Source organism: Astatotilapia calliptera, chromosome 23 (genome assembly GCF_900246225.1).
Source record: "Astatotilapia calliptera chromosome 23, fAstCal1.2, whole genome shotgun sequence".
Lineage (NCBI taxonomy): Eukaryota > Metazoa > Chordata > Actinopteri > Cichliformes > Cichlidae > Astatotilapia > Astatotilapia calliptera.
In genome coordinates, this window is record NC_039323.1 from 8,163,679 (window position 1) to 8,187,989 (window position 24,311).

A 24,311-nucleotide genomic window follows, 5' to 3' on the forward strand; every position below is an offset into this window, starting at 1 on the left:
ATTCCCTTCATCTGAAGAAAATCAACAGAAAAAGAAACAATGAAAGCATAGTGTACTAAACATTCATGAAATTATCCTTAGTTTTTCAAATAAAATTATTAATTTAAATGAATTATTACTACTGAAAATATTAATTTGTGAATGATGTTATCTATTAATTAATTTTCCGAAACAATATAATGTAAGAGGCCATAGGGCAGTTCTCTGTTAATCAGGCTGGGAGACTGAAAGTCAGTCAGATTTTAATTTCCTTTTTTGTTAGGAGAGAACTACTTGCTGGTTTCCTTGTTCTTCCTACATGTCTTGGCTTTTCTGTTTCTTTTCTGTTTGTGTCTCCTGTCCCTGTTCCCACCAACATCTCTGCTACTTCTGCTGCTCCTGACACTGCTGCTGTTGAAGACACAAGATAATGATCATTAAGGTTAGTTCTAGTATTTTCATCCTTTTACATATATGTGAGTGCGCTTGTTTCTCATTAGACCTTTCTGATCTTTTTCGTGATCCATCTTTGTTGCTCTTTCTCTTTTTTCCACTGCCTCTGTCATAGCAATACTTGTACCCTTGGTTCCTAGGCTCCCTGTGCTTCATTTGCGCTTCCCTGTTGCAGAAAACAAAATGGTTTTTATTTTATTCTTACATTACTTACTGATAAAACTTGAGAGTTTCTCATTGGGACATAACACAAAAGGGGGGGGAAAGGCCTGTTGACCCACAGGAAGACTGCTGCTCTCTTGCTCCAGTGAAAGAGAGATAAGTCATGACTCAAGGGATTAAAACTGTAACCACTGTGTTAGCTTTTATAACCTCCCCCCGGCTTCCACTTTGAGTAACAAAGAGCCCAATACAAGTGTCACAGCATGCCTTTTACATAAAAGCCACACATCCACACTGCAGTTACCTATAAGTTTTAAATTCTAGTGTTCATATGACCTCTGGAAACACACATGCAAAAACATGGTGAAATCAGTCTAAATCAGCACTGGAGACATATTGGACAAAGCAGCTGCAAACATGTATGGTTTAAAATTTATAGTCCAATGGTTCTATAAGTGAGTGAGATGGTCTTTTCTGTGTCTACATTGAGCACCTTGAGGTACCTTAAAGACCAGGAAAAGGCTGATCCAGGCGTGTCACTCCCCAATTCTCTGCCTGATTTTCTCTCTAGGTACTAAATATCCTATTAAAAATAGCTAAAAATGCCTGAAAAAAGGATGTTTAAACATGTTTTACGCACTGCTTTTTTTGGCCAGTAAACCTATTTTATTGTGGTACTTATTACATCTTTGGACCAATGTAATGGCTCTGTTTTGTAATATTTGATGTCATGGATTTTATCCCATTATGCTGGCAGCTTGTTAAACTGTCGGTCAAACCACCTAGAACACTGCTTACAACTGAAAAATGATGAGAAATTCCTCTGTTGTTATCAGGGATGGTCAGTAACACCTTAGTGTAATCCAATTACTTTTTTCAAGTAACGAGTAAAGTAAGTAATTACTATTGCAAAAAAGTAATTCGATTACTGTTACGTTCCCATAAACATGCTGCGTTACTAAACCGTGAGTTTGTTTGTGAGAGTGTCTCATGACAATGATGTACGAACATGCGACGTGTGCAACAGACGTGTGTAGATTAACAATGGATAATATAAAGTGCGGGAGAGAGTACAACCATGCAGGGTTTAAAGATTGGAAGTACTGACATTACTTTAAGTTTGATTCTGTAAAAAGTGACAAGAACATTAGCATCTCCTGTACATTCTGCGTGGTAAGAAAATTTCTTTCTACAGCGAAAAATTTAACTTCAAATCTGAGCAAGCACCTATCACGCTGCCACAGCAATGTGAAATTCACAGAGGAACACCCAGATCCCCCCAGTGACATGACTGCTGCGGCACATTTTTGCTGTGTTTTACTTGCATCTATTTGAAAGAGTGAGTGTAAACACAAAAAATTTTTATTTATTTTTTTATATGCTTTAATATGCAGAAAATAGGTTTAAATGTTAAACAAATAATCTCCACTCAGAGACTGTTGCATTCAATTAAATTTTTGCTTGATGCAATGTGCATGTAGTTAAAAGAATAAAACCAATAAAACAAAAAAAGAGGCTTTTTCATTTGGTTCAATATTATATGATGGATTATGTTTTTAAAAAGCAACTAAGTAATAAAGTTGCTAATTACTTTTGAAAATAAGTAATTAGTATAGTAACAGGATTACTTTCTTGGAGAAGTAATCAGTAATTAGTAACTAATTACTATTTTCAAGTAACTTGACTTGGTTGTAAATATCAAAGGGTTAAGCTGCTAGCATAGTTTCTCATTTTGTAATTCAGTTCACAGCAAAAATGCAAGAAACCATGCTAAAAATTGTTGTTGCTCTTTTAAGGCCAGGGGCATTTAACAAATTGAAAAGCTCTTCCTTGATCCAATGTCATAGTATGGAGGGACATGAATAACTTTCAGATGATATTAGTCTCAGATAGTGTTCTTGCGAGAAAACGTATTTTCTATTAGAACAAATCAACAGAAGTAGCAAATGTACCTCAACTCATCATCTTGCCACTTATAAGAAAGGAAAACACTGGAGGATTTTGCCTACTGCAATGAAGTGTTTGGAAGAACATTGAGTGATAAATTATTCAGATACCTGAAAGCATCATGAAAGAATGTGGACTGAGTGGCAAGAAAAGTGCGTTTGGGTGCAGTACTACTGTGGTAGCAAAGACGGCCACTGAGGCGAAGTTATGGAGTAGTTATAATTCATTTAAATACAGCTGTGAAATCATCCACACCAGTGAAGGTATTGGTACTCAAAAAAATGCCGCTGCACTCAGGTTGGCATACACTCAGCTTTAACATCAATGTGGGCTCTTGGCTTTGTGTTAGCATGCTGTCTGTGCAGATATTTCCAAAGTGCCGATGTTGAGTTAGAAGTAAAATGCAGCTGTTTCTGTCCTGGATGCAGTTTCCACTTTACCTTTATGCTCTTGTCTTTTCATGCAATAAAAATAAAAGTAGTGTCCATATCTCCATTCATCAAAATTTGTAGACCCATGCATCATTTTCTGCCTTGAACCAATATCGGCTGACTGTAACACAAGTACGTAGAAATATAGACGTTTGATGTTTTCTGTCTTTCTATCGGTCCTGAATGCAGATAACTTTATAACTTTATAATGCAAGTAACAACATAAGTGGAACTGTAATGTGATTACTGAATCGCAGTAACTTGTTACATTACTCCATTTCTGAAAAAATTTTACGTGTTACTTTCTAACACATTATACCCAACATGGGTTAGCTCCAACATAGTTTGTTAATCATTATGTTTTTACATTTATGTGGATACATATTTTTTTATCTCCTCCAAATTAAATTTGTATGATTTTGTTTGATTGTTTGAATTTTATCTTGTGCTTTCATTGCCTCTTCTTCTTCTTCTTCTATATTCCACCACATGAATTAACTCAGCAATGTTGAAATATTCTTCATTACTGTATTTTTATTTTACATGGTCTCTGATATATACTCATATTCATACATTTTTTCATCTCCCAGTCACCAGTTTACCGAATATCAGGACTGATTTATCGTAATTATATTTGGGTTTTCTGTCTGCTCTTGGTTTTCCATATTTACCAGCAAGCTTTCTATGCATCAAGTCTTTGGATCCTCACCAATTACTTGCCCACCTTAATGGCAACTATGTTATCAGACAGAGACCAACTAGTTCTCTGCCTTCAAAGAAACATTGTTTCCTATTTTAGAATTCTGTAAATAAAATCTTTTCCTTCTGCTTCAGTGTTCTACATCTTTCAGTCTGCCAGCACCATTAGTTTTATTACAGCGAAAATCTTACCCACTGCTAAGAGTGAATGAGTAGTGTATTAAAATAATTTTTCCCCTCTCTATCTAACTTGCTCATCTCGCCACCTTGGCACAGCAATAGTCTGTAATTTTAAAATAATCAGCCTGACCTTTAAGAATCATCAGACTAAAGGCACTGTTCACGTCCCGTTTTTCCAAAAAGTCTATAGAAAAGTACAGATGATGCGCTGCTTATGCAGACAGTGTGCTCACACATAGCTGGAGTAATTATTATCATTCACTTGAACAACACAGAGAAAGAGAGAGAGAGCCTTAAGGGGCAACTGTTGCAAGTAAAAAGCTAAATATATTCAATATTTGTAGACAGCTCTTGTGTTAGCAGCAGGGACTAGGACTCTAGGCCCACATTTGTTCTTGCTCAAAGCCATTAGTTTTAACACAGAAACATCTCACCACACATAATACCATAAACACACTCAAATGACTCCAGAGGAAAGAGTAAATTATAGCATAAAAGCCTCCTTTCACATATATTTTTTTGTATTATTTTATTCAAAATTAGTGCTCAAGCTTGACCGGATGAGCACTACCGTAGAATTCACAACCTGACTGAGAAACCCTGATTCTTCAGAGAGTGGTGTTGTGGACACAAAGTACAATTTTTCAATTAACACAACCTGTATAGCAAGGGATGACTGCTTTGCAGTGAAAAAGAAATTTGTTTTTTTTTCTTTTGTAGTAATTATCATTTAAAACACAATCATGGCCAAATAATGCAATCTTTATTGGGGTTGTCAAGCTTACGTCTTCTATTTGAATTTGTGATAAACATGCAGGACTTTTGCATATTAGAGCTGATTAACATGTAGATTCTTTGTATCAAGGTCACATAGCAGAATTTATACATAGTGTTAAGCTCACACACTTTTTAGAAATTTGATATTTAGGTAGAAAGAGTTGTCCTTATTTTTAATTTTCTACATATGTTCATTATGGTAAATTACATTGTTTTGGATTAACTGACATGTAGGATTGGTTCAATGTTCTCTGCTAGATAACCGGTGGTATAAAATGAGTAATTAGCTGACTAACTCTGGGTTTTATGCTCTACTTCTGCACAGGTTCATATAAAAGGCACAAATCAAATCAGACTCATTTAAATAGTAAAACGCTATGTTCTTCTAACCCTTTCTAATCTCACCTTATTCAGTTTTTGTATATTAGTATGTGAGAACAAAGACAGGGTCAGTGCATTTTACAATCATTGGAGTATAAATCTAAGACTAAATAAATTGTATGTGAGAAACATGTATGTTTCGTAAAATATAACTAGTATGCAATGACTTGATCAGCTAATATACAGCAAGCAAGCACACAAGTGTTTCTGGCAATGAGTGAAAGTCCTAAAACAAAGATATAAAAGCTGTACGGTCACTATGAGTTATAGCCGATATTATAGTGCCTGCATCTAGAAATATGTAAGTTAAAGTCAAGTCAAATTTTTATAGCACATTTAAAATTTTAAATTTCATGCCATATAAAATATACATAATTAACAATAACCAGTCAACAATAAATATGCACTAAAAAACACACTAAAACAATAAAAACATCCGGGTATCCTGCTCAGCAAAGTGTCGAGCAGTGTTTCAAAATGATTGAGTGACTGTGCAACTGTTTTGTCAAAGATTAGGTTGTTTAAAAGTGTCACAGACCGGCTCTGGGGACTCGGAGTCCGTGAGCAGTGGGGACTATGATTGTTGTTGTTGTGATTATTATTATTATTATTATTATTATTATTATTATTCTCATTTGGTGTGTCGTCTGCTCTGCCTCTGGTCTCTGTCCGCATCTGTATGTAGGCAGGTGTGTGTGTGTGTTGCGGTTTTCTGTGGCGAAGTTACAGGCACCTTCAGGCCGTGGCCTGGCTTGAGGACTGGCCACACCCGAAGTCCTTGCCACACACCTGCTCCTCATCTGGGCTCGTCGGGGGAGCTATTTAGAAGAGCGATGGAGCTTCCACCGACGCTGGATTATTGCGTTTGACTTCACGTCAGTCTTCTAGCGTAGTCGGAAAGTCTGTGAGTGTATGCCTGCTGGGATAAAGTGTGTTAATGGCTGCCTCTATTGTTTTCCCTCAGGAGGAATGTGGGACGAGAGAGAGCAGTGAGCACGGGGAGTGCAGAGACACTGGAGCAGAGAGCACTACACTGGGACTTTTTGGGAAGAAGACACGACATGGGAGTCTGGGACACTAGGGGATTTATTGCTGCTTACTTCACCACCTTGTAAATAAACACTGTTTGCACTGAAGAGTCTGGCGTTTGGGTCCTGTTTCCCCACCTCTCCACAGTCTGCCGACACAGACCGTGACAAAAAGATTAGGGATCACCACCAAAAATGCTGTGTTACCTCTGTTTTTGAGCCTGGATTGACAAATGTCCAAGAGCAATAGTTTCATAGACCTCAGGGCTCTAGTAAGAATGTAGGGCTGTAAAAACAACCACTGATACTCTTATAAACAAGTAATACAAATTTAAAACAGACCCTGAAATGGACTGGAAGCCAGTACAGAGGCCAGTACAGGTGTAATGTGATTAGACCATTCTTTTCTGTCAAAAGGCGAGCTGCTGCATTTTGTACAGCCTGCAGAAGAAGCTAGGAGCAACTGATAAAGGCAAAGAATTATTAATAGTTAAACTGAGAGGTAATGAAGGTGTGATTACTCTCTCAATGTCATGTGGAGGGAGGTAGGCCTTCACCTTACTGTGGAGCCTCATTTGAATACACAGGTAACAACAGAGCTAATCTGTTTATCTTAAAAGCAAAGTCAAAAATCACATCAAGGTTCTTTGAACTGGGTGACAGTAAGAAGCTAAAAGACCAATGGTGCTGTCATACTCATCGAAAGTGTTGAGTTGCCCAAATAAAATAATTTCTGTTCTATTTTTATCCAGGTTGAGGTTGAAATTTAGATACCAGATGATGCAATAGCAGTTGCACTACACACTGCCCCTCTCTCACCTGGACCAGAAAAACACATATGTGCGGATGCTGTTCATCGACTATAGCTCCGCCTTCAACACTATCATACCATCCAGACTCATCGTGAAACTCCGTGACCTGAACATCAACTCCTCCCTGTGCAGCTGGATCCTGGACCTCCTGACAGACAGACCTCAGGTGGTTCGGATCGGCAGCAACACCTCATCCACACTCACACTCAGCACAGGTGCCCCCCAGGGATGTTTGCTCAGCCCCCTGTACACCCTGTTCACCCACGACTGTACAGCAACACATAGCTCCAACACCATCATCAAATTTGCAGATGACACCACCATCATCAGCTGCATTTCTGATGGAGATGAGACAGCATACAGAGCAGAGGTGAGAGCCCTGACATCATGGTGCCGCGACAACAACCTGCTGCTTAACGTCAGCAAAGCCAAGGAGCTCATCGTGGATTACAGGAGACCACACCCCCCATCCACATCGAAGGAGCAGAGGTGGAGAGAGTCAGCTGCTTCAGATTCCTGGGCATCAACATCAGCGAGGACCTGAGCTGGTCACACCATGTTGGTGTGATCACAAAAGCAGCGGCTCTTCTTCCTGCGGCGCCTGAGAAGATTCGGCATGAACCCCAGAATACTTACAAACTTCTATCAATGCACCATTGAAAGTATTCTGACTGGCTGCATCACCACTTGGTACAGCAGCTGTAATGCTCTGGACCGCAAAGCTCTGCAGAGGGTGGTGAGATCAGCACAGCGCATCAACAGGACTGAACTGCCAGCCATACCGGATCTTTACACACAGCGCTGCATGAGGAAGACACAGCGGATCCTCTCTGATCCCAGCCACAGACTTTTCACACTCCTGCCGTCCGGCAGGTGGTTCAGGAGCATCCAGACCCGCATTACCAGACACAGGGACAGTTTTTAACCACAAACTATCAGACTTTTGAACTGCTGACATTCCATACACACCACTACACACTCACTACAATTACAGGACTCTGCACACTGTCACTTCAACAAATGCTACTTAAATGCTCACTGCACAACTTTGTACAACCTGCAGATACTCTTGCACAAACTTGTAAATACCAACTTGTCTTAAATGTAAATACCAACTAAATTCTCTAATATTTAATACTTTTTCCTCTCTTTTTTTATTGTTGTTATTATTATTATTATTTTATTACTAATAAACTGCTATTTTCTGTTATTTTCTTCTCAATATAACTGCACACTCTCTATATGCTCATGTAAAGCTGAGGAGCACGAGGCAAAGAATTTCATTATGGATAAATGTGGCTACACTGTTATCTGTACATGACAATAAAACTTGAAACTTGACAGGCAAACAATGTAGAAGTAATTTTAAAATTTATCTGGCACAGGCACCAGCTCTGGGAAAAAAATGAGTTTCTTGAATGATACTGAAAGAGAAAGACAAAAACATGTCACACTAAGAGATAATAAAAAAAACTTTGGTGAAAGGAAAGTAAAAACAGATGTAGGTGAAAGAATGTCCAGGCCCCAAGACAGACCCTGAGGCCAGGATAAGTGTGGCATCAGGCACAAGAGTAGCCGAGGAAAATCAAGAAATACATGGGAATTTAGACTATGCTCTAACCTCTAAATCCAAATCTGATGTTTCAAAAATGATGAAAATGAAGTTGCATGAAAAAACTGTTTCCCCCTAACACAGGCAAAACTTTGGTAATTTTGAAATGTTATTCTTTAAATAATTCAACTAATAAATTAAGTGCAAAGGTAATAACGTGCTAAGCTTTCAGGAGTTTTGTTCCGAATTAGCAATAGCCTGATTTGGTTGCACAACATACCAGCAAACCTTTTTTTTTTCAGCTATTAGCTCCTTTTTAATAAAATGTGAGCCATACCCTCTGTTAACGCTGAAGCGAGTCTTGGAGCATAATGATGCTTTTAATCCAACCTAATAGAAGATAATTATCATTTTAATTTCCTTATCACACTAGAATTTCTTAATTCCGTTATTATCCAGGTTTGATCGAATTATCCAAGAGGTATTAGATCTATGCCTTGTGTGAACTGATGTCAAGAAAAAGAGGATATTGCAATTCGTCACTGTGTTGTGCAAGGTCGGGCATATGTGTGCATGAAGGAAATGAAGAATATCTGAGGTACTGCCAGCTGGAAAAAGTTACGTTTATCATCCAAAGCTAAAATTTACAGTTAGGGGGCAAGTGTTGACCAAATGGCCAATCAGTTACTCAGACTGAATGTGTGCCCGAAAAGTACAATATATCACTCGGTCTGAATAAATGTACTGGTGAACAATAGCCTTGTGGAATCTATTAGTAGTGGGGTTAAATCCGAGGCATGATGTCACAGTCACAGCTAATAACCAGTAGCTGATACTTAGAAAACCTCTTGCCACACTTTGCCTGTGTGCATGAGTAAGCAAAGGACAAATAGGCTAGCTAGTTTCTAAATGAATAACACATACATGTAACACTCCCACTGACTTAGTCAGTGAACAATAAGGATGGCTAGCAAAGCTATGGAGGTCTCCATCTGCTTCTCTGTCCTGCCCACACACACACTAACAATAAATCCCCCTGGGCCTACTCTAAAAATAATCTAGAGCCCAGTAATAAATCAGCGTAACAAAAACATAGAACTTGTACATATGCATGTGTGTGTGTGTGTGTGTGTGTGTGTGTGTGTGTGTGTGTGTGTGTGTGTGTGTGTGTGTGTGTGCGTATCTGAATTCTGATCATCTGACCAGAATGTAGGACAAAAACGTCAGCAGAGCCACTAACGTGTGAGGAGCACACACTGGGCCAAAGGAATAGTCCTGTCAGCTGGGACCAAATCTGTAGAATGACTCTAAATCTCTTGTGTGTCTGTCATGCACATGTGATTCCCATTCTTCAGATCTTCTACATTTAGCCTATAACTTCCCATCTGTCCCATGTCCCACTTCCCTTATTTGACCCAAAATGTTGCTTTGTGCTATATGTATAAACCTGAATTCAAACATCTAGGGCATAAACACTCAATGAAATGCTCACCACTTCAAGTAGGAAAAGTGCTGAACAGCACAGAAAAGCATGTAAGGATATTTTAACAGAGCCCAGTACAGTAAGAAATACTTCAGCTTGTCATTTTTGCTATTTTGCACTTATTTTAATTGCAAGTTAATTACCAGCAACGCTTTTACAGTAGCTGATGCAGGGATTTGTTGTTATCAACAACATTACAGCTTTTGAAGCCAAAGAAACAGAAGAATTTCACCTGCATTGCATATATTTGTAGTTTCAAGTATTTAGAGGCAAAAGGGGTTGGCTGTAGCTCAGGAGCAATAGCAGGCCATCTACTAATCGGAAGATGGTGGTTTGACCCCTGACTGTCCCAGTCATGTCAAATATCCTTGGGCAAGTTACTAACCCCAGGATGTTCTCAATGAATGTGTGTGAATGTTAGATAGAAAGCACTTACGTGGATAATACACGAAAGAGTGCTTGTATGTCTGGTAGACTAGAAAAGAACTGTACATGAACCTATTCCTATTCCAGAAGGTAAAACCCCACGCAACCTAACAATACTATAAGCCTGCCTTTTCCTATAGTACGAGCTTCAGGTCAGCTGAGGAGTGTGTGAAAAGATGTGCCTGTGTGTATTACAGTTGACAGCTGTCTAAGTTAATAATAATTAAATAGAAATTTGGCTAATGGTCAACACTGAGAAATGTAGGGCATGATTTGGCTTGTTCACATGTTAGCATGTATGAGTGCTTGTACAGCAGGCGCTCAGGCTGTCACACTATAGGGTAGTAGGGCACTATGTGAAAATTGGAGAGGAAATTATACTGCTCCGATCAGCTGTGAGCCTCAGAGAGAGAGAGAAAAAACAATTTCCATGCTGAGGAGTGCAAACTCAATCTTTCTCTGGCAATAACTGGCAAATATAGCAAGTTATTCCCTCATCTCACTGCACCAGAAAAACTGAAATAGTTATGCCTGTGCTGGCAATAATTTTTCCTTGTCTTGCAATAGTCTTGATTTCTGTCACAATGGCCTTATGCTCTTTTGCAATAGTATGCATTTCTTCACTAGGGCCATTTCTCACAATAGTGTGTTTATTTTATAGCGATCAGCTGGAGAGCCAAGAGGGTAACCACTCACAAATACAATGCCTTTAGCTGTGTTAATAGAAACATTTTTGGGTAAGTTCAAATACTAAAATAATGTCGTTTATGTCTGTATTTTCAAGCACAAACTTAATTATTTAGAGAACTAATGAATCTATAAAAAGCAACTCTTTTTTAAAATGTATTTTTTTATTAACACTTGTCTTGAGCAACTTTGGTTCTTCGGTTCTCTGCCATCTAAGACAGCAAACATAACACAGAAGCGGCTTCACAACCATATATTGCACTAATATCTTGTCCCTGTCTGGTCTAACCTGAAAAAACAGAGCTACAGAGTTTTACACTGCACCTCATGATCATTTTTTGGTTCTGTTTTTGTCTTTTATCTAAAATTTTCAATTGCTCTACAGCAAAATTCTCTCTCTTGCTCTCTTTCTCTTGCCCTCTCTCTCCCTCAGTGTGTGTGTGTGCAGGCAGGCTGCAAATACACACATACTGAACAAGGCCAGGAGAGAATGAATATCTGGATTACTTCCAATATATTATATGTTGCCTAATCCAGAAGGCCACAGCTGCACAGCAGACATTCAAATTCAACTACTGCAGAGGCACCCAACAGTGGAGAAAGGAAGAACAAAAGGAGAGAGTACACTATGCTAAATGCAAAGCGCAAACTGAAGCACATACATTAAATAAAATCATCATCAGTTCACATAGACCAACCTATAATAGGAAGAGGAGCAGCCCTCCTTCTCTCTATTTCTGCTTCTTTTGTTCTCTTTATCTTGACCATGCGCTCTGGATCTGTCTCTATCCTTGTCATGCTTTTCCTGCAATATGTAGCATTCCCGAGCCTTGGTGGTATCAATCACTCCAGGGCTGATGGTGATTCTTCCTGGGATTAAAAATGATACACCCATTAAAGAACAGAACCAAACCAGGTCAGAAAATTGGGGAGAGCAACTAACAACCACATGCATTACCATTTGTTTAGCAATTAGCTCTGAGCTTTGAACCAATTCTTCTCACCTATTCTCACCTATTTCTTTTTCTCTAACGGTTAACACAGAAAAAGATCTAGTAAATATATTTACATACTGGAAGTTCAAACTGAATATGTAGGGGAGCTGAATAGTAAGGATTATGATTCAGTTTTCCAATACTCAAGACAGCTGAGAAATATGAATGAGAGAGCACGGCCTAAGGTAATTTTCAGAATGGTTGAGTGCTTGGACACCATACCTAACAGGTTCACTAAGACAGTGTAATACACAGTACTGATCTATCTTGAAACAGTTAATAAATATGAAACACTATCTCTTATGGACAAATGTACATACTTGATGAAGCTGATGGGCTGTTAAAACTTGTAGAGTTCCCACTGAAAATAGAAAATAAAGAAATATGTGAAAATCCTATATTTACATCAGACCTTTACAGATGATCCAAGTTTACATTCTTTTTTTCAAACTTCAGTTTCCATAAATGGCATTAAGAAGGCTTTCATGATAGCATTTTTGAATTTTTTTAAAAAGACAAATTACTGTTACTGAGCAGAATTTATTAAAACATACAATTAGTAGTATTAGCAGATCTAACAAAAGGACAACATACATTACACATAGATTTACACCAACTGTATGTGTCTGAGGCCCAGAGTTCTGAGAACTGTATAAATGATTCTTTTGGTTTTGAAATGTGATTTATATTCCAGTTCTGTATTATTTATAGTTATTATGTATACTATGTGTTTTATTGTGCCATTTATTAGATAATTCCCTTTTGTCATGCCATTTGGTTCTCTCAGTCTTGTCTCGGAATTTGTCTTTTTCTCGTTCTTGTTCTCCTGTTAGTTGTGTCACTTTATTCTTGTCGCCCTGTTCTGTTGTGGGTCACTTTGCTTTATTTTGGTGACCATTGTTCTCTGTGTCTTGTGTCAAGTTTTTCTTCTTGTGTCATTATGTTAAAGGTCCTCGGCTGTTTTCACACCTGTTACCACACTCTCATTTTCTTGTGTCTATCGTCTACGTCTCCCTTTGTCCTTTATTATGTTGTCCCTGATTGCTGTGTATCTCCTTGCCATGTGTTCCCAGAAAGTTTCTGGTATTTGGATTGTTTGGTTCTGCTCTGTAATGTTTTTGGATTTCTTTATTCCCTACAGCATTGAAGCTGAGTTTTGAGCTTATTTCCTGTTTCCTGCATCCTCAATTTGGATCCAGCTACAAGATGACCCTCGACAGTCTCTTTTTATCTGCTTCTGGCAGATTGTATTTGTAATTGTCTGTTTACTGTCTTTAATGTTTAAGGAATGTTAATGTGCATTCTAAAAAAGGAAACCGCATGAGCAAACAAATTTACAGATGAATCAGTGAAGGAAAAAATAAAAGAAGCGGGTCTGCAAAAGGATCAAAGCACTTTTACAAATGCACAGCTGTGTTCTCCAAGTGTTTGAAGTGACTGGCTCATTGTCAAGGCATAGTGTGTGCTCGCCAACGCAAGAGGAACGGATGGAGGGCATATTACTGATAAAATCTGGGTCTTCTGTCCGTCCACGTGGCCAGGGCACACTTGCCTCCAACTGAAAACTTCCGAATGAGCTGAATGTGAACTTGGCTTTTGTTTGAAGCTCATCCAAATGAACGCCTTTCCAACAGGTGTGAGCCCAGTTATGTTGCTCCATAAATCCAAAAGTAAACAGTTCCATTGCTGAGGAATTTTATTTTTGGCTCAACAGATGCACAAGAAGTTAAAAGACTTACTTATGAATGGAGAAGAATCAATGAATGGAAGAGGGAGTCTGGTTCTCTGAGCATGTGACAGGTAGCAAAGCCCAAAAAGATTGGTAATGTAATATACACTTGAAGGTTGATAATGCTCAGAATCAACAGCTTTGGTCGAGGAGACTGATTGAACACACACCAAAATAAAGTTATAGATGTGTGATAAAACTCTATGGAAGATATGGCAAACATGCAAGTCATTATCATGCTCTAACGTTCCTTTATTAATAGATCACAGTTTTTATACTGATTCGGCCTCCCTCTAGGATGACTAAAGGAATATTATTGTGAGATATGTATAAAACATAGATGAACATGATTTTACACTACCACTGCCTGAACAGTTAACTTTACCACATTAAAATTTTAGCTCAGTTTGAATAATTTTTCCAGTGATTTTTGTTTGTTAGTTAATTTTCCTACAAAGGGACATTTTCATTTTGAGATTAATTGCTACATCCTGTCACTATAAGGGAACAATGTTGTAGAATTGCCACAGTCTAATCAGATCTTAAGTATTTTTGAAGCCCTCAGGACCCTTGGCCCTCATTGCAGCATGGCATGTCAAGGCCAAGATGATGCCAGAAATACCTGCTGTTCCTAATAGCCCCAAGGGAAAGGCAACAGTGAAACCAGGACTATCACTGCACATGTGTATACTTTTTTTTTAAAGTTTAAAAGGAAATTATTCATAAAGCACACAGGAGATGGCTGGCAGAGTTCATAGGAACAGTAAGTCCCTGAAGGATGTGAGGATTTGGCAGATGGACTGAGATGTGAGAAAAACCATCTTTATGGACAAAGTACTGAGCACATTTAGGCACACATCAGACACAGCAAATTGGGGGAAGGGAAAAAATAGGAATGAGAAAAGAGAGAAAAGATGAAGGAACAGGAAGCTAGTGAGACAGACAAACAGAGCTGGACTCAGGAAGGCTGGATACAGACAGCATCCAAGTGAAACAAGCACAGCAGCAAACACAAATGGAGTAGGGCTGCATTCATTAACGTGTAAGAAAATGCAAGAGAGCCTTGGGTTCAACGTGGCCCACTTGTGATCTAAGTTGTGTAAATTACTGCTGAAATGTGGGAGTTTGCAGACAGGTTGTGACATAGATCGGAAAAGCAGAGTGGAGGGGGTGCCTGGAATACTGATAAACAGGAGACTGGAGGAACAAACAAGGTTGCTATCTTGCTTTCTACCTTATATGGCCATTGATTCAGTTGGAAGATGAGCAACAGTGCATGGTGTACAGAAAAGAAACCCCAATCCAAGTTGATCTTTAGAGTCTAACTAGAGACACCTGGTCTGTTTCAGAAGTTGTTTTATCAAACTTTTGAGTTACTTCCTTTCACACTAACGTAATAATCGCTTGACTAATGATTTCTAGTCCAGTCCCTGAGTAACATTTTTCTTTCCCTCCCTGCACATTTGCTGAATTTGTGAGGGAGTCCGGTTTTCACTTTTTCACTGACACAGTAACCTTCAGTTTCTCCTCATTACGGTCATTACATATAGAGCTGACCTACAACTGATGCATAAAGATAGACACATTATAGGGCTCACCTGACCGAAGTAGCAGTAGAGGAGGGAGGTTGGGGACCTGAGCAGGAAAAGAAGACAGCAAAGTTATCTATTGTTCTCTTCAGTAATACTGAAATTCCAAAAAAAAAAAAAAGATTTTAATACCGTAACTACATTCAACCTCAAAAGGGAAATAATAATATACCCACAATAATTTGCTGCTTTAATTAGAGCAAAGAAAATAATTATTTAATTATTGCATGAAAATTCACGAAAAAGCTGCATATTAAAGGTTGTACCCCTTAACAGTTTAGAAGGTTTAGAATATTATACATATTCCAAATGCAGATTTTGTCCAACACAGGCCAAATATTTTAATCAAATGGAAACAGAAATAGTCTAAAATCACACATTAAACGTGAGAAGATGTTTTGTTATTATTAATATAGCAACAAATAACAGAAACACAAGACAAATAACAGAAACACAAGACAAATAACAGAAACAATATAAAAGAATATGAAAAAATATAACCCATTACCAGGAACATGCATTCATAATTTATAGTGCTGCATCTTTTAATCTTAAGAAATTAGATCAGCCTCAAAATGTCAGTGCAACAAAATGTAGCAAGTGCTACTTGCCTTTTCCTCCATCAATAAAACAGAACAAGTCAAATGCTTGAGTGCACACTTAATGGACCCACTTGTTATAATGCTCAAATTTTACGTGACCAAGCTGCAAAATCAGCTCTCACACTTGCTGTACGGAGCCAATGTGTGTACACATAAAGACACACATACAAGCACACATATATAGAGAGATTCCTTTGAAGACTCAAGGCACAAGCACACATTCACATCTGGATACCATCTCCTACTTTTTTTTTAAAGACCCCTAACGTGAGAGTGGCTAGAAACAGCTTGGTTGAAGCAGGAGGAAGAATAATATGAGCTGCTATGTGTGCTGTACATATGAGCTGCCTGAATTTGAAAAGAACATCAAGATGCCGTCCTGTGAATAAATCTAAAACACTGTTTTTTCCCTTTCAAATACAAGTTCCACAGAGTTGAGATGGCCCGAAGTGCTCATGGAGGAGTGTGGTTTTTGATACTTGAGACACCTGGACACCCAAAGAAAAGAGCAGAATTTAACATACACGTACAAACTTCTCAAAATTCAAGACATCGAAGTCTGAGAGTGTAGCCTGGAGGGTCTTCAGGTAATTCCCTTTAATGTGATTCCATGATGTGAATAATCAGGAACATGAAGAGTGCAGCATGTAAAAAAACATCTGCGACAAGCTCTCATTACTGCAAATAGATGAGGTCACTGCATGAGACATCACAAAGAGTTTGTAGAATGAATTATACTACAGAAAATCTAAGTGGATTGTAAAATGTGATTGGCAGTATTAGTAACTTTGCTAATGGAATGCTATGCAATGCATACTGTATACACAAGCAGATGCACAAAGTACACAGCAGCTTGTCCATAAACATGCCATCAAGGTTAGCGTGAGTGAGTAATTGTTTTTACCTGTGGTGATCTCAAGTGAGTGTTTGATGGAGGCTAGAGTTGCATGCTTGGCAGCATATGAGAGAGCAAATGGCTGAGGGCTAATTGCATCTGATTGTTTTTGCGTGGTTTTGAGTCTCGTGCTAATGCTTTACAGAGCTACAGGCTGCAGTGTTTTAGATGGAGCTGATATTTCACATGGGACAACTGGCTGCTGTTCTGCACTGCAGCACAGGCCCAAGTGATCTTTGTTAGTGTAAAGGCTACTGTCTCCCATACTCTCAGATGCAGCAATCTGCAAGGACAGATGTGCAAAAATCTTCTTGCAGTGACAGCATCCTGTCATTACACTGTCACCTGTTAAAAGCACAGCCATCAGCTCTTTACAAGAAAACTAGCATTCTCCACTCTAAAGCTGAAAATCAATACAGGGCACAGATTTTTTTTATGTTATGAATCAAAACAAAACAAAAAAATTATAAGGTTAAAAAAGCATTTTTTTAAAAAGTCTTATTGGTAATAGTCCTAATGTTGCTCTGATTGTTCATCACGGGGCATTTACTTGCATAGTCAGTTTTTTAAAAGAGTTTAAAAATCTGCTCAGTTCAGTCAGCGAGGACATTCACATACAAGCTCTGTTGCTACAGTGATTATAGTGACCCAGTAACCAGCTGTATGGAAGATTAGCTGCAGTGCACAGCAGCAGGCAGCATCACCTTCACTGTGCTGCACTGATAGATGACACAAGTACAACCCTGTAATGACACAGCTCCACTCCAAAATGTGCACCTATGAAAAACACTTGGCATCTAATGTGACCTTACTGAAAAACAAACCAAAAATTAAAACAGCCCCTTCTTTTCCTCTGCCCTATTCCCCACAGTTGGGTCTGTTCAGCACTTTTCTCGTGCCTCAATCTGCAGACCCAGCAACTTTTTTCTTTTTTTTTACCAGGGGCTATTTTTATCATGCTACACATTTGCCTCACACAAGGAGGCAGGGCCTATAACTTAAAGAAAGGGGAGTGGTCGGCATTAAAGCTATGCATATAACTTCAAAGCTGGTGCCGGCAGGATGTTTGATATTTTGGTTGTATTAGTGGCTCTGGCACGGGTTTTGCTGTGCAGTATGGGGCTCGGAGGGTAAGGGGCAAGCAGGCCTAAGCCGGCATTTCTATTTCAGAGCCTTTGAAGATGAAGATATGGCATGTGCTCAGCTGTGTGCTTGCGCCAGGGAGCCTTCCTGGATTTCAATATGATTCACTGCAAAGACTAAGAGGAAGTCTAAAGACTGATGGACTCCCACCTGGACAGCACTAGATACCTGACTGCAGGAAGACATATATCCATACAGTGCCTTCAAACACATGCAGGCAGGTGCAGAGATACACACGTATACACACAGTTAAGTTCACCTCTGTCCTTCAACTCCACAGGATAATTTATTATGACACGTGTTGCAGCTTCACAAACACATGGTCTGATTGCTATTAGTCATTTGTGCAGCTGCATGATGCATGATGTGTCCAACAGAGGGTTCTCTTTGGGGCCTTAACACCTGAAAATCTTAGTATTAAATCTAAATATTCTCCCGCAGATAACTCACATGTTCATAATTATCATGTCACATGAAAAAGAACATACAAGAACCTTTCTCAAATAGTTTTGTAAATATAGTAAATAAGCATTAATATAAGTAAATGTGTTGCATTCCAATAGCAGAGTGACTTACGTGGTGGAACGCTCTTTTTAATAAATTTAAAGAAAGAGTTCTTGCTGAGTGGAGGTGGCAGCTGATTAGTATTACTGCTGTCCTCATAATGGCACATCTCACAAACAACCTGAAAAATAAAGATAGTTACTGTTATTTATGACAACAATAAAAAGAAATCTCATTTAAAAAAATGACAGCGACAAACTATCAACAATAAAGTTGTAGGCTGAACCAGTAGCTTAATACACATATAGTTTTTTTTTACAAAAATTCTGTGCGGAACACAATAAAAATGCTATGTTAATTGAAATTCCCATAGTTCAATCAATTGTCTGCAGGTTGGTTCATGCCAAAAGGTTTAATTATAGCTTCCGAGACTGATCATTTCAGGTCCTCCTGCATTGGTGCCCATCCTTATTAAACCCATACTAACATAATACCTGAGTGTTGCTGCCTCCATCATTATGACATTGGTGCCCATCCTCTCTGCTGGATTCAGGTTGTCCTCCAGCCAAATTAGTGATAGGATCTGAATCTCTGTTGATCAGGTAATATGATAAAGACTGTACAAATACATACAATGTTTTGATAATGTCCTAAAAAAGGCAAGTGGGGGTTCTCATACATAAATCCTTCTTTTTAATGTGATGCTGATGTGCACTTATATAACATTTTTAAAAACAGGACATTCATTTATCCTAATGTCACTTTCAATGTCCTTACTTAAACCCCCTGCAGGTCCATTAACGCATTAAACCTCCTTATCTGGGTCATCTTGCCATCTTCACAAAACAGCCCTTTACAGCCCTAAACCCTGCTACACTCACCCCGAGTGAGCTCATACACACACATACGCACACAAGCGGAATGTTAACCCGCTTCTGTCACAAGGACTTTATCAACAGTAGAGAAAAGCATACATAAAAAAGTAAAAACGCCTACATCTAATGGCAACTCAATAGGGAAGTGCCTGCAGCTCCTTAATGTCTCTTTGCTCCAGATCTGAGAACACAAACACTTTTGACCTGAGCTGCACAAAAACAAACCAAAATCTTTACTACATTATCATGTAACACACTAGTAAATTCCTTAACCAAACAGTAGACCCTCTTTGAATAAAGAGGGTCTTGGTCAATCGCTGTCACATAGGGAGAGAGACATGACACACACATGACTCAGATCTGTGTCCTCCTCCTAAGGGTAAACTTGCCGATGGAGAACAATGACATCAAGTAGGACAGATCTTAAACTGGCTGGCCATTTCTGTCAGTCAGTCTCAGATGATGGTCAAGGCATCCAACAGACATCTTAATCACCATTAAAGTAAATGAATAGAAGCAGTGGTAAAGAACCTGTTTTGCATGGGACAGCTTCACTCAATGGCTGAAAGCATGGTTTTATAAATAGCTGCAAAGTGCTTGCTGAGAGTGAATGTTTTTTCCTAGCATTAAAAAAAAAACAAAAAACAGGCCCCTCATGAGTGTGTACACGATTTTTTTTTTTTTGATTCGTTGATGACTTACTTTGCATCTAAGCACAATCCATCCATAAAGCAAAACCCCTGCAACTGTGTTACCCTATTTGACAGAGGTCTGTTCACAGTGTTATTTATGACCTCGAATAAATCAAAACCAAATTAACAGGATTTGTTAAAAATTTTAATTGAAATCTGTTTAGCAATGCACCAAAAATATCTCTTTGCAGGAAAAACACACTTGTCTACACATAAAGATTTGGCACTAACTGGGTTATAAAGCCCAATCTAGTTATGTTTGATGAATTGGTCGCTGCAATCGCAAACTGTGACGTCAAAATGCCAAACCTTTTATATTTGCACTTGTCTGCAGCATTTTTCATTAGTGAGTCATGGCTTGGAAAAACACACCGCTACACTCCTGGAATAGCAACAGAGGAGGTCATTTACAGAAAGCTGAAAATCTCTTTTTTTTTTTCTATTGTCTCGATCCACAAATTCAGTGTCATCTAAAAGTCCAATGCTCCCACACTGATGGATGGCACCTCCAGCTCATCCATTTTGTAAATGTACCAGCAGTGCCTAAATCATCTAATGTATCAAAAGAACAGTATACAGTAAACAGAGACGCTATTCGCCTAATCAGTTCTACAATTATATATTTATTACACTAAATTCTAATGAATTACTACAATTTTTAACTAAAACTACAGCGGCTGTTAAAGTTGGAGTAAAAATCTGCATTAATTTCTGCTGGCATAGGGTTACATTAAAGAACCTAAAATGGAAATACTAATCAGGGTTTTTCCTGACTCCAATTGGCCTATGAATGTTAACACAGTTATTTTGTGTTCAGATAAGTCTTCTTATCTTCAAATGAACAAAAGTGGTTTAAATAGTCTCTGCTTAAACCTTTTACCCTGCTCAAGTAAAGCACAACTGTAAATAAGCATTGACTTGTGCCCAAGACAAGCTATGATCACAAAGTAGTGTCACTGTTGTTAGCAGATAAATCATAAATGTATGAAATATAAATACGGGAAAAAAGAATGGCACAAAGCCTAAATTTTTTTTAAAAAGCTTTAACCTTCGATGAAATTTTGCCTTGGGCTTTAACAGATGAACATAAGTCTGTGTTTACCTCAACATTTTGCAATCCCTTGCCAAAACAACCCTAATATGCTGAGCACATCTTAGGATCACAGAAAACAGATGGCATCAGGCAGATAGTTGCCGTGTCACAAACAAACAGAAAAAAACAGCTGCCAGCTTCTTCTGGCTCTGAGCTCAGAGCAGTAGCATAGAATGGGATAGAGGGTGTAGGACTGAAGGCACAAAATATAACAGTATGGAGAAGACATATTACTGACCTGAAAGCTACAATAGATGGTCTGCCTGGGGAAGAATAAGCACAAAACACCTCCTCTTCTTCATATCCAGTGTGCCTCTTCTGGGCCTGAGCAGAATAACAATTTCTCAAGTTTCAGTCTGATTTATTATTCCTAACTATGTTCTCCTGTTTAAGTGAAGGGTCTCTTTAAAAAGAAGGCTGACTAAATCACATTAGTGATAGCATTATCTTACCCTGTCTTTAGCATTTACCTTTCTTATCATGCCATGAAGTTTTGCTTGTTTCCTACAGTAAGCATTCCAGCTTTCTTCATCAAAACCATAGTTAAAGTAATCTGAGATGTTAGCACCTAAAATAAAAACACTAAATGGTAATGAATAGGTCTGAATGTAATTACTGAATGCATACAAGAATCTCATTGATGTGTCAGGTCAAACAACAATACTTACCAGCTTTTCTCCATGGCTTTTTCTCCAAAAACTCTACTTTCTGGTTAATTTCTTCATTTCCTTGGACTTTTTCTAACAATAGGTCATTTGTAGTACCTGTAAATCATCCCAATGCAGACATAATGATGTCACATACATTTCATATATTTGTCACATATATCGTCATTTCTCATTTATTTTCAATAAGGAATATTTTAAATCATAAAGATCTGAGTTAAGTCAGCTGATTTGCAGTAATGAAGCTGACATTCTCAATGTGAACTAATTATGAATATGTGTAAAATGACTGAAAGTGTACTTTTTTAAATGTCAAATGGTCACTGGGTTCTCTAATAGGCTGATAGTTTTCACTGTAAAATTCTATATTTAAATTCTTGGCTGACTCTGAGGAGAAATATAGTCACTGTGTGTCTTTGGAAGCTGAATGCATATCAGTTAACTGATATAAGACATTTATATCTTATAGTCTTCTTATTTCTTAAACCAAGTTTACAATAAAGCCTGGTCTTTGTGTGGCTGTTTTGTTTAATATTTCACTGTCATTTGTGTTGCCCAAAAATCTCAAAAGGGTTGTCACTACTCACCACCTACATGTTGTGTCCTCCTAAGATGCATAAATGTACTGCAAGAAATAAGGAGGCCCTCACATCATCACCACTGTTATCTCTATCATCATCATTAGTAACTTTAAATAACAGAAAGAAACACTTCTGTCTGGGTTGAGTGCTGATGACACAACGTGTTAACTTAAACACTATGAAAATATCTCAAAGCAAATTTTTGACAGAAGGGGGTTTTTGACAAATAAGGCCCATTCATAACATACCTAACAGCTACAAAAACACAATAAAAAGCTGGAAAAATTCAAAATAATATGTCATTATCATCTTGGACAGCTTTCAAATTGTCCCATAAACAAAAGAAAGGGATGAAAATAATATCAAATCATCAAAATAGAAAAGAATTTCCACTCACACAGATAATTGTCAGAATGATTTTACATTACTGCAAGAACACTAAACCTTGATGGGTACAAGTGAAAAATGGCATTTAACCATGTCTATTCACGTTCAGGTTTTTCATGTGGGTATTTTTTTTTCCCATTAGGCACTGATCAACGTAAGTGACACTGTTGTTCTTTAAATTGCTTGCATGATTTCAAACAAATTCCCAAATGCAAAAACAACTAAACTATCCCGCCCAAAAAACAACATTGTTTAAGCCTTAGTATCCTTTACAGTCACTAACTGTAATTGGCATGTTATGCTACATTTATTCTGAGGCATAAAGGCTGGTGTAAACATACAAAAAAAAAAAAAAAAAAAATCAGGGCTCCAGTTGTATGATTGCTAACATCCCCATTTCCCAGCTCACAAACAAATACCTCTCGCCTGACAGCGAGTTAATGAGCATCAAATTCTTTTTAATGCTCGACATGACTGATTGCACATTTCGGGCAGCACACAAGGTGCCGTCACATGTATTGTGCAACTATAATGTCATTATCGTACTGTGAAAACTGTATTATACCTGAACGCTTCATTAGTATAATACTGTTGGAAATAATCATGCCATTACAGTTTATTTTCAATTTGTCTACTGCTCACTGCAATTTACGGCCTGTGAGACGAGTATCTAACTCCTTCTAATTCATGACAACAAAATTAATATTGCTTTGTAACTTTCAATAATTTTGTATTCTTTTGTATTGAATTGTTTCCTTTAGTTTTTAGTGGTTTAACTTAATTTAAACAACATTTCATGTATATTTTTTTTATTATTTAGAATATTGTCTTGACATATAAAGGGTCCCCTGCTTGGTTAGCGTGGGGACCCTTACTGGTCCAGTGTCGAGTACCACTACGCCTTATATACATATATGCACATATATATACACGCGCAATGCCAGAACAATGGCTGTACACAACTGTAAATTTGCACACTTATTTATTTAAGGCACTGGCTACACACCTGGGTGAGAGTCCAACCCTTTGTATCTCGTGTCGGTCATCTGTGGCGTTCATGTCATATACCCCTAAAACAAGGAACTTGGAGGCACATTAAAATCAAAGTGGCTCTATTGAAAACAGAAGAAACAGCTGGCCTCTTTAAACTAAGCTATGGTATCTTTCCGTTAAACGCTGGGGGAAGTGATTTAAACAAATATAAAGAGGAACTCATAACTCTAAGCATTAAACATTTTTAGGGGTTTAATTGTTTGTGCCAACTGTCATTTAAATTCGTTTTTTAATGAAGGAAGCTCGTGTCAACAAATCGCCATGACTAATTTCAATTAGCTTAAAATCCATCAAGACTAATTAAACTTCACATGTTTAACATCATTTTTGAGATTAAATTTACCCGCTGGATCTTCCCCCTTTTAGCTCTTGTCGTTCTTGGTTATGGTAGTGAAAGTCTAGATACTTCGTGAGAATATTGCATAAAAAGTTTTCCTTTATTAACTCTGTAACGATTGTTCTCGGGATACTGCTTATTGTCATAGCAACGACGTTTGGGTGACGTTTTAAT

The 24,311-nt window shown here is 38.1% G+C and overlaps 1 protein-coding gene across 2 annotated transcripts; it reads right to left on the reverse strand.

Moving 5' to 3' along the window:
• Window positions 1-10: 10 nt before the first annotated feature.
• On the reverse strand, window positions 11-24,297 carry fip1l1a (FIP1 like 1a (S. cerevisiae)). 2 transcript variants are annotated; one of them, XM_026158722.1, is made up of 12 exons: window positions 24,144-24,297; window positions 22,367-22,404; window positions 21,783-21,878; window positions 21,585-21,682; window positions 21,353-21,438; window positions 18,949-19,045; window positions 18,527-18,635; window positions 15,320-15,356; window positions 12,313-12,353; window positions 11,696-11,867; window positions 482-598; window positions 11-387 (listed from the first exon to the last, which is right to left on the reverse strand). In XM_026158722.1, exons 1-12 carry the CDS (start codon window positions 24,281-24,283, stop codon window positions 270-272), a joined length of 1,149 nt encoding a protein of 382 aa, XP_026014507.1. In that variant the 5' UTR covers window positions 24,284-24,297; the 3' UTR covers window positions 11-269. The 2 variants fall into 2 exon arrangements, with proteins under 2 accessions (XP_026014507.1, XP_026014506.1); XM_026158721.1 differs by having other exon boundaries at window positions 11-390.
• Window positions 24,298-24,311: the final 14 nt, after the last annotated feature.

Bases quoted from the DNA above. Each gene is read 5' to 3' on its own strand.
- fip1l1a (XM_026158721.1), bottom strand. From the start codon at position 24,283: ATGACAATAAGCAGTATCCCGAGAACAATCGTTACAGAGTTAATAAAG. The intron at 21,439-21,584 runs GTAAATGCTAAA...TATTCTGCTCAG, and splicing joins TTCATGGCATGATAAGAAAG to GCCCAGAAGAGGCACACTGG. The intron at 11,868-12,312 runs GTATGTACATTT...TTTTAATCCCAG, and splicing joins CAGCCCATCAGCTTCATCAA to GAAGAATCACCATCAGCCCT.